This window comes from Podarcis filfolensis (genome assembly GCF_964270895.1).
Source record: "Podarcis filfolensis genome assembly, chromosome: 6".
Classification (NCBI taxonomy): Eukaryota; Metazoa; Chordata; class Lepidosauria; order Squamata; family Lacertidae; genus Podarcis; species Podarcis filfolensis.
In genome coordinates, this window is record NC_139609.1 from 38,071,107 (window position 1) to 38,087,612 (window position 16,506).

Here is a 16,506-nt window from a genome sequence, read left to right on the forward strand (position 1 = left end):
TCCTCAACCTGATTGGCTTACAGTAGAATTCCGGAATTAGCCAATCATGTGCAGCCCATTGTGTAAATAATGTATATAAAGCAGATACCTTGAGGCGACATTCATTCATTCCTCCTCACCACTATGAGCTGAATAAAGAGCATGAAATCACTTTGCGACTCTGAGTATATTTCAGGAGATTTTACAATTAATTACTAAGTTAAACCCATACAATCAGCATGGCTCTCCAAGTGGTTTGGTTGAAGGCATACATACGACACACAAGCATATCAGCCAACCTTCTACAACACATTTTTACCCATTTTAGAAATGTGCCTCTTAACATAGCAACACTTTATATGACTTGTCATTACATATGCAACTACTGATACAGTGGTACCTCAGGTTACATACGCTTCAGGTTACACACTCCGCTAACCTAGAAATAGTACTTCAGGTTAAGAACTTTGCTTCAGGATAAGAACAGAAATCGGGCTCCGGCAGCGCAGCAGCAGCAGCAGCAGGAGGCCCCATTAGCTAAAGTGGTGCTTCAGGTTAAGAACAGTTTCAGGTTAAGAACGGACCTCCGGAACGAATTAAGTACTTAACCTGAGGTACCACTGTATACAAAACCAGAACACCTTTCTTTTACAATGTACAATGCAGTAACTGAAATCAAAGCAATACATATGATATTTGCTGCATGACAACTGTGAAGATAACTGTACTGTAATTATCAGCACCACAGACAATTTACTAAAAACAATTATTTCCAAAATTATTGATTGTCCCAATTATGATCCCATCAGGATTTTAAGTTCCATTCCTACAAACACTCCTTTAACTTGATATCACTGCCTAATTGTTGCTATTCCTTTGTATCTAAGGGATAATTAATACAAAATCAGGAATTGTTCCGAGTATGTAAATATATACAATAATCCACCCCACTCCCCTGATTTACAAATCACCTAGGTAGCCATTTAACAAAATCAACGAGCAAAACTTGATTTCTGGATACAACTGTGTTCTGCTTGAGAGCTGCAAAGTTTGATACCACACATGTCTACTGCTCCACCTCCATAGTGTAATGATAGGGACTACCAATATTTAACAGCTTTAATAAGAAGCAGAGGTGGTGTGTAAGAGTTCACCCATTTTCTTTAACTTTGATTTTGGTAAAATCAGTAGCATGTCTGCTTGCAGACACAGCTGTATATGTGGAAAAAAAGTTTAAATCCCTATGCAACTAAATTCCATTTTTCAAAACCATTTGGGGGGGGGGAGAAATAAATATTTTCCTCTTACCTTATTCGATGCCATTTCGCTAACAGATCGGTAGGTCTGAATGGTTTCAAGTTGGTCTAAACACCAGTCCAATTCCTCCAAAGTTTCCATTGCTAATTTTTGATAAGATTCCTCTGCAAATAAACACACAGGCATGTAGTTAGGCTTGAGTGATTGCAGGCTTTCCATGGTGGAATCGCTGACACGGCTCGGACCGACGCTGCTGTAGGTGCTGCTGCTGCTGTGCTCTTTCATCATGAGTTCTGCGAGCTCCTGTTCCACTCTCCAGCAGAACAAATCAATGCACGTCTCGCCTTGGAGTGGCTGTTGTGGTTTCATGGGCTTTCTTCTCTTTTCTTTTTGTTCTTGCTGGCTTTGAAGAAGCAATGTCAGTACTACATCAACAAACTTCCTCTCGTAGGGGATGTAAGGGGAGGGACCTCTGACAGGCTCATCTGCATTGTACATTATGCACTCACAGAACAGATGAGGAAAAGCGAGTTCTTCGTAAGCAAAGGGGTTTTTTCCGTCTCCTCTCAAGCATTAATCATGCGTTGAGATTTTTTATAAGACTTTTAAAGTGTCACCGAGTGAGATTAGGCAATCAATCTGCATCTCTCAGTTTTCCCTTAAAAAAACTAACTTCAGATAAAAAACAAATGAGCAAGAAAAAATAACTGGAAGTAAACTCCCTGAACTTCTGCAGCTGTGATAATCCTCTCCGCAGAAAGATCGTTTGCATTAAAAGAGGAGGGATTTTTCTTGTTGTTAAATCCGTATCTATTCAATTAGGTGTTCAATGAAATGTCTCTTAACAGGAAACCACAGAAATACTGGATTTTTATTTAAACTGGCAAAATGGAAATCCTGCTTCTTTTAACCAACTTTAAACTCCCCTTTAGTTCATGCCAAAGTCACAAGGAAATTCTGAACTGGATTTCCAGAGGGATTTAAAATTTGACTGTAGTAAGGTAAAGGTAAAGGACCCCTGACAGTTAAATCCAGTCGCAAACGACTCTCACTTTGCTGGCTGAGGGAGCCAATGTTTGTCCGCAGACAGTTTTTCCGGGTCATGTGGCCAGCATGACTAAGCCGCTTCTGGCGAAACCAGAGCAGCGCAAGGAAACGCTGTTTACCTTCCCGCCGGAGCGGTACCTATTTATCTACTTGCACTTGACGTGCTTTTGAACTGCTAGGTTGGCAGGAGCAGGGATCGAGCAACGGGAGCTCACCCCGTCATGGGGATTCAAACTGCTGACCTTCTGATCGGCAAGCCCTAGGCTATGTGGTTTACATCATAGCACTACCCGTGTCCCCCTTTGACTGTAGTACACTACCATTATTTTCCTGCCTTTGCACATTTGATCTGGGGAACAAGCATTTATTTAAAATCTTTTCTAAAGCTGCAATCTTAAATGGACTTATGAGGCTAAATTTGTCCTGTTGAACTTACTAAGATTTACTTCTGAGTAAACAAATAAAGGATTCTGCTGAAGGGACCCACAAAGAATCACAGGCAGGTGTGGCCCAGGGAGGGCATGGATCTCCTCTCCCTTTCACAAAATAATAAAACAAACAAACTTAAGAAAAAAAATATTTTCCTTATAAGAGGTTGGGGCTCCAGTGACCTGCCATCTTAATTTGCCAAGAAACACCAATCCAAGCACATTAGTAAATGCAAGTTTATGTAAATTTGAACACAGGCTTGTGACCTTTAAGTACTTAGTAACTGTCTGGACTACAGGTAGCAAGCACCTCAGATTTGGTCATAGAAATTACTTCTAAAAACCATGATAGTCGTTGACTCAAAAGTTATGCACCAGCATAAACCTGTTTGCTGGTGCAAGGATTGTGGGAGCTCAAATTATATTTAGGGTTGAAAGACAGCCCTCTACCTCATTTGCAGGTTGCAAATTTAGGGAGGGCCTATTTTATTGATTTTGGGTCAAATCCTTTTGGTTCACATGGCATGCTTATGATGGCAAGTGGTGCTTTTCTCTTTTTCACTTTAAGCAATGTAAGTGATGTATATTTCTGCCACTGCCTGTGGCCCCAGTGGAATCTTTCTCAGTGGCTGCCACTTGTGGCTACCATTCTGCCCTTCCCTTGAATGCCCTTGGTATAATGCTTTGACACGTAGCAGAATTCCAGGAGAGTGTGTGTGTGTGTGTGTGTGTGTAGAATGATGGCTGCCGGCTGCCAAAAGTGCCATGATATTGTTGCTGGAAATGGTACAGGAAGTCCGAAGCAAAACAATGCATCATTAGTCTGAAGATGGAAAAAAAGAAAAGAAAAAGAGCAACTGCCATGACTGCTCAGCACCTGTTCAATAAATTTATATCTATCTTCATTCAGGGTGTCACTGCAGTAACTGTTATATATATATATATATATATATATATATATATATATATATATATATATAAAAACACTGAGATTACCTGCATATAACAGCTATGTACATTTTACAATTTTTTATGTGCTATAAGCCGTCCAGAGTGGCTGGGGAAACCCAGCCAGATGGGTGGGGTATAAATAATAAATTTATCATTATTATTATTACTACTACTACTACTACTAGTAACACCACTCCTCCTCCTCTTCCTCCTCCTCCTCCTCCTCCTCTAGGTACAACTATTTCTCTTGTCTTCCAAAATAGTGCAAACCGAAATAAATAAGGAACACAACTGGGAATTCTATTCTATTCTATTCTATTCTATTCTATTCTATTCTATTCTATTCATATACCAGCCATCAACATGATGCCTTCCAAATGGTTTGGACTACAACTCCTATCAGTCACAGCCAGGAAAAGAGCTGTTGTCCAATATGGTGGGCACCATATCGTTGGAGGATACATGCACAGATATAGATATAGATATAGATACAGTAATACCTCGGGTTGAAGTAGCTTCGGGTTGAGAGTTTTCGGGTTGCGCTCCGCGGCAACCTGGAAGTAATGGAACGCGTTACTTCCAGGTTTCGCCGCTCGTGCATGAGCAGACGCTCAAAATGACGTCACGTGCATGCACGGAAGCGGCAAATCGCAACCTGCGCACGTGCAGATGCGGGTTGCATTCACTTCAGGATGCGAATGGGGCTCCAGAACGGATCCTGTTCGCGTCCAGAGGTACTACTGTATAGATATAGATATAGGTATAGATATCTGTGCAGCTTTAAATCTCTAAGCAATAGAGAGTACTCACCCTCCCTTCCAGCTCAGGGCAATGAAAAGGAACCATGTGCTTTCACATAAAGTTCTGTTCCGAGTGCTTAAAAGGGATACAGCAGGAGAGTTATTTTCTCTGGGTGACATCCAATAGTAGTCATACTTAGAGTAGACCCACTGAAACCAATGGATTTAAATAATCTGTGCTGCAAGGTCATGCCATGTAAAACACGACTTCCTACACCATATGTGACATTGCAGTCAAGGTGGTTTGCTTTCTTCTTTTGGAGAAAGCAGTGGGGATTCAAGCCACTATCCACAACTATGGAGCATTCCTCCCCCCGCCCCCCGCAGATGTCTGCAGAGGGGGAAATATACTGTTTGGCATAAGCAGTTTTCTCAAGTCTTCCCGAAAAAGGACAACTGTGTAAGGGGAGAAATGATGTACATATACAGCTTTACAAGAGGGCCAATAATTTAAGGAAGGCCACATTTCATGTTAAGATGTTACTTGAAAGAGAGGAAGTTCCTTGGAAGTATTATCTTTCACATCAGTGTCACAATTTCTTATAATTCACTGAGCAAGAGGAAGTGGAGTTGGCTTGTCTGTGACTGAGAACCTGTTCTTGCAAAATAGCTGCTTATCTGAGGAGCCTCCACACACTTCTTTATGGTAGCAGTTCCAGTAATGGCAACACATTTAAGGCACAAATACCAGGCAACAGTGAAAGGGGATCTCAATACCTGCACCTATTTTGTAAACAGCTTTGCATCCATGCACTCTAGTAACAGTTTGATTTGGGTCTTCCCTAAACCAAATTTTAAGTAGTGATGCAGAAACACCATTTACCTCGAATAATACCTGGGCCCCTATCAGCTTTTTCTATGAACAATGGGGGAAAGTGCTAAAAGGGATCACAATGGTTTGGCACGTGTGAGTTTTTGTTCTGTCACTTGGAAACTGTAGTGTGGATGAAAGCAGGCGGGAATGTGGAGGAGGAAGATACATCCACAGTTTTAGCAGTAGCAGCATTGGCAGTAGGGAACTGGCACACATTTCAGTTGTGCATTGCATATCACCCCCATTGTCCCCCCAGAACTCCTCCCCATGTTGAAGTAGACCGAATGCTAGTAGGTAATCATAGGGGAAGGAGGCAGGGTTTGTAGTGGGAGATCACCCCCAACATATACTCACAACTAAGACTGGACTATAATGCAGTGATCAAATAGAAAGGATGGCTTCACATAATATTGAATGAGTAAAGAGTTAAAGTAATCGAGTTCTGGACATGAACCAACAGCTGCTATAGGATTTGCCAGTCTGATCTGCTAAATGCTGTTAGCAAATAGGCAGAAATGGGACATTAACTTGAAATACGTTTTGTTATCAACTACAACTGGAGTAAAAGCTCAAGGATGAGAATATCCAACACAAATAGGATGTCTTAGCATTAAAAACAGCGAAAATTCATATTATGAACCCATTGTTTGCAAACTTTGTTAATGTCACTACTTCTAATTAGTTGCTAAAGTTAATACTTTTAAATAAAAACTAACAGGCAGCTATTAAAACAATCTAGTTTATATTTCTGTAGTGGTTCAGGACCCAGAGGCATTGACTTGTAGCAAAATATTCAGTTTCACAAAAATCCTACCAGGAGATCACAGAAGAGAACATTCTACAGTGGAAGAAAAAAAGTGTTATTTACTTCCGAGCATGATTTGACTAAGCAACAACCATGTGCTTGAAAGTCACGTTGGAGATTAGAAATGTGGTTGAGAAAGAGAAATAGTGACCTACAGCAACTGACTGCACACACATCTGGGCAGGGTTCATCTGATTGTTAATTAATCCCAAATTAAACATGAACGCGAGGAACACCCTTTACTTAACTTTCAAAGTTAAAAGAGTAGCATTTCATTCAGGCATGTCCAAACATAACAGAAAGTAGATAGCCAAGCAAAAAATTGTGGTCTTCCACAGTTTATACGTATGTGAGGCTGTGTCTTTACCAGTGGCGTAGCATGGGGGGTGCAGGGGGGGCCGGCCGGCCGCACCGGGCACAACATCTGGGGGTTAGGGTTAGGGGGCGCAAATCCACGGGTTAGGGGGCGCAAATTACTTGCCTTGCCCCGGGTGCTGACAACCCACGCTACGCCACTGGTCTTTACGCATGCACATTTATATTAGATAGCACTGATTTAATAATTCTTATTTGGGGGAAAATAAAGCTTCATAAACCGCAGCTCTAAAATGCACATTGTTGGGAATGAATCCAAGTGCTGAGGATCCTAGCTTAGTCCTTGCCTGGAATGCCTAATTAGGATGCCATTGCTTCTTTTACTTGGATATTTTTCAAACTGATTTAACAAATACTTTGCTGAATATTTTATTTTGTGGCTTGATTCCGAATAAACACTGATTTGTGTGTTCAACGTTCCAAACACTCTGCTCCACCCAGACAAGTCTATAAAGTTGTGGGAGGGAGAAGCTTCCTTGTGACGAGATATGAGGCTGCTGTGGTATGCTTATTAATAGCAAAATCATGTGGATGGGGCCAACTGCAGGGGCAATTCTTATTCCAGAAAAGAGGTATTGCAATCTGCATAACGCTTTAGTATGCAGCAAAGGTTGTAAATAGGCAACACAATCCAGATATTTTGGTAAACACAAACATGCACACACCCTGCCATTTATTTCAATGCATGGAGCTGATTATGCGCACAAAGGAACTGTGTGTGAAAATCAACTTCACCACCAAAATTAGGGAAGAGACCATTCCTGGCAAAGGAGCACAGGGAACACATAAAAACTTTTATACGTAGAACAGTTCATGCAGAACACACCATAGCTATGACAGCTATATGCCTGCACATTTCAGACTCTTGCTTTTGAGACAAACAATGGTCCTAACACTTTCACAAGACTAAGGAGAGTGATGACACTTGGTAACTAGAGTCTATGAGCTAAGAAACCCCAAGGTTGTCTTGCTCTGGTTTATGTTACTGAATCTTCTCGTATTCAGATGGCATCATGAACTGAGGTGAGAGCAGCTTGTGAGAATAAAATATGGTAAATTCTATTTATGACCACATTTATTTAACCAACAGAATAAATTTAGAGATAAAGTACTTGTGATTTGCAGGTTCCAATGGGAACATCTGCTTGTTTTATTTATTCACCCAATTTTTTTTAATACCGCTCTTCATCTGTAAAACATCCCAGGGCACCAGAAGCTTTCAACTACAACAATCCTGCAGCATGCTTGCTTTGCCTTGCTATAAAGTTCCATGGAGAAAGGCAAATCATTATGCTATAGGGGAAGAAGCCAGCAATGTATATAAATCATTTACTTTTGTGGAGAGTGTTCTAGCCCAGGTGGGATGCCCATTTCATTTCCAATAGGAGTGTGGATTTTGAGAAGGCTCCAGTTCTATTGAAGAGTGCGGAAGCCTTGAGAACCAGTGCAATCATTTGTCAGTGCCTTGTATGAACAGGCTGAGTTTGCTAATAAAAAGGAAGGGCACCTTAGAGAGTGATTGGCGCTTGGAATTTGAAGCAAAGGGCTTCCTGAAAGGACGGAGCTAATAGGGGGCTCAACCTTTCACAAAGCCATAAAGATGGCAAAGTAACCAGCTGTGCAAACCTCGGAATAAGGAGCAAAGAAAAATTGGGAATGACTTTGAAAAAGTAACCTCTGGTTCACAAACACTATGGGGTAGTTACAGAAGCCATTCTGAAAAGGGTAAACTCACTTGTGTCTGCAAAATCAGGTGAAGTGAAAGTCCCCAAAAGCAATCCAGCTACTTTAAAAAAAGCACTCTGCAGCAAAAAGAAGGGGGGGAGGGGGGGAGCTACCATTTCTCAAGATTCTACCATCAGCTCAACATTACAAGGGATTTGCCCAAAGGTACCAAGGAGCTTGGTTCAACTGGAACTCTGCATGAATCCTGGGATTGTGTATTTCGTTTTGGTTTTGTTCTGAACAACAAGCATGGTGACACTGCAAGGAAATAATAGAGGAAGCTACAGTGGTTCAAGCTAAGGATACTCCCAATAGAGGAAGTCCCTGCGGTTCCTGCCAAATATTTTCCGCATAGTAATTGCCTTGCAGGGGAATTTACCTGCAGTAATGAGTATATGTAATTGATATGTATGAAAGTTCACGCCTAATTAGTCGCCAAAATGTATAGCATATCTAATGGTAGCGGGCAGCTAGTTTTTCTTAGGCTCCACATTTTGTAGAGACGCTATCCCACCCTGGAGAGTAAACTTAGTGATTTGTGGGACAATCCTAAATTTCAAAATAGATGCAGAAGCTGATGTAATAGTTATTTATGAGGAGGTTTACGAAGGATTCCAAAACTCCTCAACCAGCGTAAGCTAAAACTGTTTTTACACAGCCTAGTGGGTCGCCTATTAAATCTTTTATGCTTTTCCATACAAACAAGTTAGAATGAGGAGCAGCTTGTGTTCATCATGCAGGGCAGTATTTTGTCCCCATTTACCATCTATACAAAATCACTAGGAACCATCATCAGGAAGTCTGGGGTGCAATGTCCACCCAGCTCTATTTTTTCTATTAAATCTGAGACAGGCAAGGCTGTGCCTCAGTGCTCCAAGTGGTTTTTTGACAAATACCTTGGATAAACCAAGTATTCTTCGAAATCTTGCCACTTGGGATTACAAATGCTTCTGAGCTTTTTCAAAAGTAGATGACACAACTCTGAAAATCTAGGAAGACCATAACTCAGTTGATGTACACAGCACTTCAGTGGAAGTCTATGACAAAGTCCAACTGCAGAGCAATGTCTTTGCAAAATGACCTGACACCAGCAAGCAAAAACAAGTTATACTATCAGCCATCATAATTTGATGTAAGAACTACATCCACAGCTGGAGGCGGGACGAAACCCTTATAGAATCAATAGGAGCCAGCAGAGCTCTGAGGTCTTGGGAATCAACTATTTCCATTGTCTGATGTTGTAACATCCATGCTGTTATCTTTGAGTTCCAATAAATTAATACTTAGCCTGGTTCGAATATATTGTTTTACTTTGATAACCATTTACTCTCTCCTCCACTAATTCTGTTCTCTTTATATATTTCAAAGCAATTTACTCCATTTTGAAATGTTATCCCCAAAGATGCACTTGTTAACCTGCAGAGTTATTCCTCACTGTTCTAACTTTTTGTTAGAATTGACAGACAAGCAATTCATCATTTCCTCCATGATTCATGAACATACACAAGAATTCAGCTGGGCGCTGAAGAACTAAGCCAAGGCAGTAAAATGATAATGTGATGAATCATCCATTTGCTCTGGGAGAGAGATCTGTGTAATCTTTCGTTTTCATTCAATGTCCGAAGATAAGTCTCTGTACTCTTGGCTATTTCTGCTTCTACATATCCATTGACTGTGGTATTTCTAGTATGCAGGCAAATCCCATTCCTTGATTCCCCTTATGATATCATTGCTAAGTGACATTTGACAAAATGTTTCCTGCATTTTGCTACTTCCATTTGGCACCATACAAGTGCTGTCACTTTTCTTTCTGATTTGTGGCAGCCTCAGTACATTGTTTCCTGCATTTGGCTCTTGGCAGAACTCATTGCCAGGATAAAGAACTAGGCTGAGGCATTAATACTTTGTGGGCAAAATTCAAAACGCCCTTGCTTTCTTATCACAATGTTTCAAGTCCCTTTGTCAATCCATTTAGAAATGCATATGGAAAGATGAAATAACAATCCTTGGCTAAGGCAGTATATGAAACAAAGCAAATAGGGGGAAATATATTTTAATTATGTTAAAACGTCCACAAATGTCTACTGATTTTTATGAATCTGATTTCATTTTTATGAATCTCTTAGTCCTGACCCCCTTACAGGCACACTTGATAGTGATGCAGGAGAAGGCCTTCTTGGTAGTTGCTCCCAGATTTTGGAACTCGTTTCCTAGAGAAATTACTATCAATCATCATCATCAATTTATTTGTATGTCGCCTTTCCATAGCTATAACCATGCTCAAGTGGCTTGCAACAAGATTAACATCATTACAAACGTAACAAAAATAAATAAAACACACCAAAAAGTACACAACCAAATGGAAACAATATCCACATAAATCATATGACGGATCTAAAAAATAAAAAGGTACAAAAAATAATATCAGTATCAATAAGAGCAACAACAAACCCCAACCAAAAGCTCTAAACAATACCACAGCCAACGAGCCTGTTCAGCAGCTTTCGTAGCTGAAGGCAGGCAGGCAGTCTCCTTTCCTCCCAGGCCAGGTAGGAGAAGGCCAGCAAGGCAGGGAACAGGTCTTCCTGGGCTCTCAGACAAAATTAGACCAACTCCCTCCTTGTTGTCCTTCCACTAGTAGGAGTGGACTTTCTTGTTCTATTTTTTTTTCTTTTTCTTTTTTTGTAATAATATTTATTAAAATTTCAGAGGAAATACAAAAATATGAAAAAGAAAAAAGAAAAAAAGAAGAAGAAAAAGAAGGAAAGAGAAGACAAAAAGATACAAAATACAGAAAAATAAAAATAGTTAAAAACAAATCATTCATTCCATATCCTATCTTTCATCTGCCTATTTCCCCGACTTCCTCACACCTCCCTCTTCTTGTATCCTGATTCAGTCATTGTTTCAGCAAATCCTTTCTATACTTTAGCTTATAACCAGTTAATTAACTCTATACATCCTATCCATCTTTCACCATATTCTGTTATTCTATTTACCTTACTTTATTTGACCTTATCTTACCATAAAATACATTAACCTTATCTTACCATAAAATACCATAAAATACCTTAAGACTTAAAAACTTAATACTTATTTATCCTTATATCATTTCTGCTAAAACCAGACAATTTCATTCCAACATTCTCCCTAATATTCATTAATTTTACACTAATTCCCAAAATAAAAATTTTTCTTTATAGACTCTTCCAATTTTCATCCAACGTCCCTTCTTCCTGGTCTCGGGTTATGTCAGTCCTTACTATCCATTCCATCTAGTCCATCAGCCTGGTAGTCTGATATCCGAGGCTCTTAAGTCTCTTCCATGGACTTTCTTGTTCTAACAGGCTTTGGGAACTGACCGCTTTTAAGGAAATGGCTGGTACTGTGATGTTTTTATTGTAATAATGTGTATGTTTTAATGTTTGTTTTTATTTTCTTTAATGGTTGCTTTTCCCCTCTGTTTTTAAAGGTAAAGATAAAGGTACCCCTGCCCGTACGGGCCAGTCTTGACAGACTCTAGGGTTGTGCGCTCATCTCACTCTAGAGGCCGTGAGCCGGTGCCGTCCGAAGACACTTCCGGGTCACGTGGCCAGCGTGACGAAGCTGCTCCGGCGAACCGGCACCAGAGCAGCACACGGAACGCCATTTACCTTCCCGCTAGAAAGCGGTACCTATTTATCTACTTGCACTTAATTGTGCTTTCGAACTGCTAGGTGGGCAGGAGCTGGGACCGAATGACGGGAGCTCACCCCGCCGCGGGGATTCGAACCGCTCCTCTGTTTTTAGCTGTTTCTTTTTTAGCTGTAAGCCACTTTGAGTCCCTGTCCCAGGCTGGAGGCAATTAGCAAATATGAATGTTCATGAGATGTTGTCAATAACTTGCTATGTATCCACTGGCCTCTATTTTTATTAAAATATGTCTTGATAATCCACATCTTTATTTAAGTCCACTCATAGGTTGTACGCAGATTAACTGAAGAATGAAACCTCAAGCATTTATTTTATGCATCAAAATAAGCTTCTGAGTGCATATGAGAAATCTATTTCTTGCATGTTAAACACCTGCATTTTCTGGCGCACACGTGATAAAATAATGACAATGTTCTCAGAGTTTTCTCTCATCATTATTGTTTGTTACATGCACGAAAGCTTGCTGAAACACTGTAATTCTGTACACAATGGAATAATCCATAATCAGCAGCTCAGAAAAAAAATCTTTAAAAATAAAAGTCTTCTAATAGACCTAAGAGTGTATCTAAAATCACTTTTTAGCAATTTAAGCATCCTTGACTAACAAAACTGTGGTTCAATGCCTGTGGTTTTGATGCATTTTTAATGAAATTCATTTTCTCTTGTGGTGAAATCAGTTTTAAAAATAATCTATTGCTAAGTAAATCATGCTAGGGACGCAAGTGGCGCTGTGGGTAAAACCACAGTGCCTAGGACTTGCCGATCGCATGGTCAGCGGTTCGAATCCCCGCGGCGGGGTGAGCTCCCGTCGTTCGGTCCCAGCTCCTGCCCACCTAGCAGTTCGAAAGCACCCCTAAGTGCAAGTAGATAAATAGGTACCGCTTTATAGCGGGAAGGTAAACGGCGTTTCTGTGTGCTGCGCTGGTGCTGGCTCGCCAGAGCAGCTTCGTCACGCTGGCCACGTGACCCGGAAGTGTCTCCGGACAGCACTGGCCCCCGGCCTCTTAAGTGAGATGGGCGCACAACCCTAGAGTCGGACACGACTGGCCCGTACGGGCAGGGGTACCTTTACCTTTTTAAGTAAATCACAGAGAGGAAGAGGGATGAACAGGAACTAGAAGAACCCTCCTTTAGTTATTTAATTTTTAATTAGTTTAACTGGGTTATTTAACTTTTCTTTCTTTCTTATTGGGCTTAGTGGCAATCCAGAAAACTCTACAGGTTAAGGCTGGTACATACACTCAACCCATCCAACAATCACCTTCACATAGTGGAGAAATAGGCAACTTCATCTAGCAGTTTCATATAAATGCTAATAATATGCTGTAATATAATGGTGGTTTTTTTTTAAGGTTTTTGTTTTTGTTTAAAAAAACACAACCTAGATAAAAATACTGGATCTTGTTTCTCACTGCTTATTTAAAGTTATTTCAACATTTCCAGTGACCTAAGACTTCTTTACTTTCTTCGCATAGCAAACAGCTCATGAGAACTTTATGCCCGCACTGGAATCTGGACCCTTGGTGACAGTTTGCTACTTAAGAGTCACAACATGTCAGCCATATACTGCAATTTAAAGATCAATTAAAAAACACACACACACCCAAGTGCTAGGATTGCTCTGTAAGGCTGCAATTCTAAACGTGCTTTAGAATAAACCCCACAGGATACAGAAGTTGCTCCTGAGTAAACCTGCCCAAGACTGTGCTGGGCAGCACTGTTAACTACGGGAGGCTGAGTGACTCATTCTTAAGCACAGGCCCTTCTAAGATTTGCTAACTAGTGAGGAATGAACTTGGTGCAGTATTCCATACATTACATCAATGGTGCAGTTAGGGCTCAAACAAGAGGCTGAGGTCTAGGGCCTCACAGTTCCACCTTGACAATTCTGAGAATTGGCAGGTGATGAGGGCACTAGCAAAGCACCCCACAGCAGCACCTGGGCCAGCATGGCCATGCTGGAGTTGTCTTATTGTATGTTTATTGTTTCACAAACATCCTTTGTGTTGTGCATCCATGATGACTTGTGCTCATGATGCTACTGGGAAGGTCAGGTGCAATCCCGCTTTTGATACGGTTCGCACCTACATAAGTTCTGAGGTGGTCACACTGCTTCACTTTCAGCCACTGCATATCCTGCTACTTTTTCATACCACAGTCATTTTACTTTATTTTTGTCCTGCTTTCCTTGTGCAATAGCTCCTCCAGACATCAATAATGTGGTAACGTTGGAGGAGCATCACAGAATAACTTCTAAAGCAGAATAAATCCACTACTATTATTATGTCAAGAACATGTTGCAGAAGATGCCCACAATAAAACACCAATCTAGAGGCGACCTTCTTTTTTCTCATATATATATATATATATATATATATATATATATATATATATGTGGTTAAAGATGCTCATTTTATTATTTTTACTTTTGGAATCTATTATCTGTTTCTACAACAAAACTGTCCTTCTTCCAAAGTAAATGTGTTTGGAATCAACAAAGCAGTCATGATTATACAATGACACTTACCGTATTTTTTGCACCATAACACTCACTTTTTTCCTCCTAGAAAGTAAGGGGAAATGTCTGTGCGTGTTATGGAGGAAATGCCTACGGGTGGCATGCCTACGGATTTTCCTCCTCTAAAAACTACATGCGTGTTATGGTCGGGTGCGTGTTATAGAGCGAAAAATACGGTAAGTGAGTTTAAAATGCTAAATTGTACATGTTCCAAGTTGTTGTTATTATTTTTAAAAAACAAGATTGGGAATTTCTCTCTCTCTCTCTCTCTCTCTCTCTCTCTCAAATAGCCACCCACACAGAAAATCAAGAATCTAGAGGTTTTTAAAATATGGAATAGCAGTGGGAGAAAGAAAAAAATTACATGACCAACTAAAGCCCCCTCATCTCAAATTACCTAGCTAAACCACTGTATTATTTGTTTAGTTCACAGGGATTAATAACCGCATAGATAATGGCATGAACATATTTTCCACAGGGTAAAGCAGAAACAGCAAGTCTGCCTTTCAAATTAAAGTTTGAAAAAATAAGGTGAATTGTCATCCAAGAGACACTTAAAAATCCTAATCTATAGTTTCTGGGTGTTAGCAAAATATCTGGTGGATTTATATAGTTGTTCCTAATGCTATACCCACTTAATTGATTTTGCTCATTCTGTCTTTATTGTTGCTTTTTATTGTTAAATGTGGTTTTAATGTAACTTACTGCATAAAGTGGCTCAGGAGTCCTTATGGAATTTAAATTTAAATATAAAATTGAAAACAAATTAAATAAAAATAAAAATTCAACTCAAGTAGTACATGTAGGCACTACATTTAGTCTTCTTCGGTAGCGAATGGTAGCATCAAAAGTAAACTTTTCATGCCCTCATAATCATATCATACAATAATGGATTCTAGCCATGTCCCAGATTTTCCAGACTGGTGCTGACATCAGAAGGAGCGAGGAAAACTGAAGGCATGGGATATGGCCCATAGCAGCAAGAGTTAAAGAAAGAACTTTGACTAATCATTGCCACCTACTTTCTCAGTGCTTGAATGAGTCATCATCAGCAGTAGTTCTCATTCTCCAAAACTCAGCTTCAGAAGTTTATATACACATAGTATTTTGAATTTGAGTTCACACAACTTAAAAGTTTGCTTTATTAAATATTTGGCACGTGCAAATCCTTCCTTACAGACACACTGTTGATATACACCCCTTCTTTTATTTTGAGGCTCCTAAATTTCACCCTTCCCATTCCTAGCTGGCAATCTGTGAGGCCAGGATGATAGGTTGCTGGGATGGCTCAAAGGATCACTGCTCTGAATCAGCCCCAGGTGACAAGAGTCCAATGAAGTTCTCATTTGGACATGGAAATGTATAGATGCAAGTTAGTAAGTAAGTAAATTGGAGGCCTGAAATCACCTCGAGACAAGAAATGTCAGTTTTGGGGGGAAACACGCCACTGTAGAAAAGCTATCACCACTCTCAATAAAGCACATTTAATTAACCCAGGCCTTCACTTTCAGACAGACTCTTTTCTTCAAGATTGAGTCTGTCTGCATATGGTATACAAAACTCAGAATTCAGCTCAGTGGGTTTTTTAAGAAATGTAGTATGAAGTGATGCTGGAGCCCTCCTGTTTACATTGGAGCACATTATGAAAGGAACTTGGCTTTGCTACATGGAGGAATCTTCCTAACAGACTGAAAAAAGCAGGGAGCAATAAGGAAGGGCAAATGGCAATAAAGCAGAGGCTCGATTACCTACAAATCGCTAGAAAACAATTCTAGTGCTTTCGTTGTAAAACATACCTGATTGTTCCATCAAAAGGTAAGGTCGTCCACCACATGTTTAAGGGTGCCATATAATCCTCCGTTGTGGAGCTCTAAAAGGCCTTTTAAAGAAAACTCTTGCCTGTCAGATCCATTCTGTCTGGGACAGCTGCGTATCCTGCACTGTGTATCTAAAGAGGATGGGGGCAGGCAGCTCTAGGATGTATGTATTGCCCTGGTTAACATAATGAATGAATCTGTCAGTCACTCTCGTCTTGGAAGAGCGCTTGCCTCCCCTCCTCCCCTCTGGAACCTCAGAAGGGTTCCTTGGCTACGCTCGGGGAGTCCCACTGACAT

General features: G+C 40.3%; 1 protein-coding gene across 7 annotated transcripts in view; it reads right to left on the minus strand.

Annotated features, from left to right (window-relative positions):
* The window catches only part of PDE4B (phosphodiesterase 4B), a 255,342-nt gene that overhangs the window by 27,017 nt on the left and 211,819 nt on the right, over window positions 1-16,506 (minus strand). For 5 of the 7 annotated variants that reach the window (XM_083621144.1, XM_083621145.1, XM_083621146.1 and 2 more), the window contains one exon: window positions 1,288-1,400. In XM_083621144.1, the coding sequence (XP_083477270.1) occupies window positions 1,288-1,400 (113 nt within the window). Of the gene's footprint in view, window positions 1-1,287; window positions 1,401-10,522; window positions 10,575-16,188; window positions 16,409-16,506 lie in introns of those variants that run through there. The other 2 variants (XM_083621149.1, XM_083621148.1) reach the window with 2 other exon arrangements.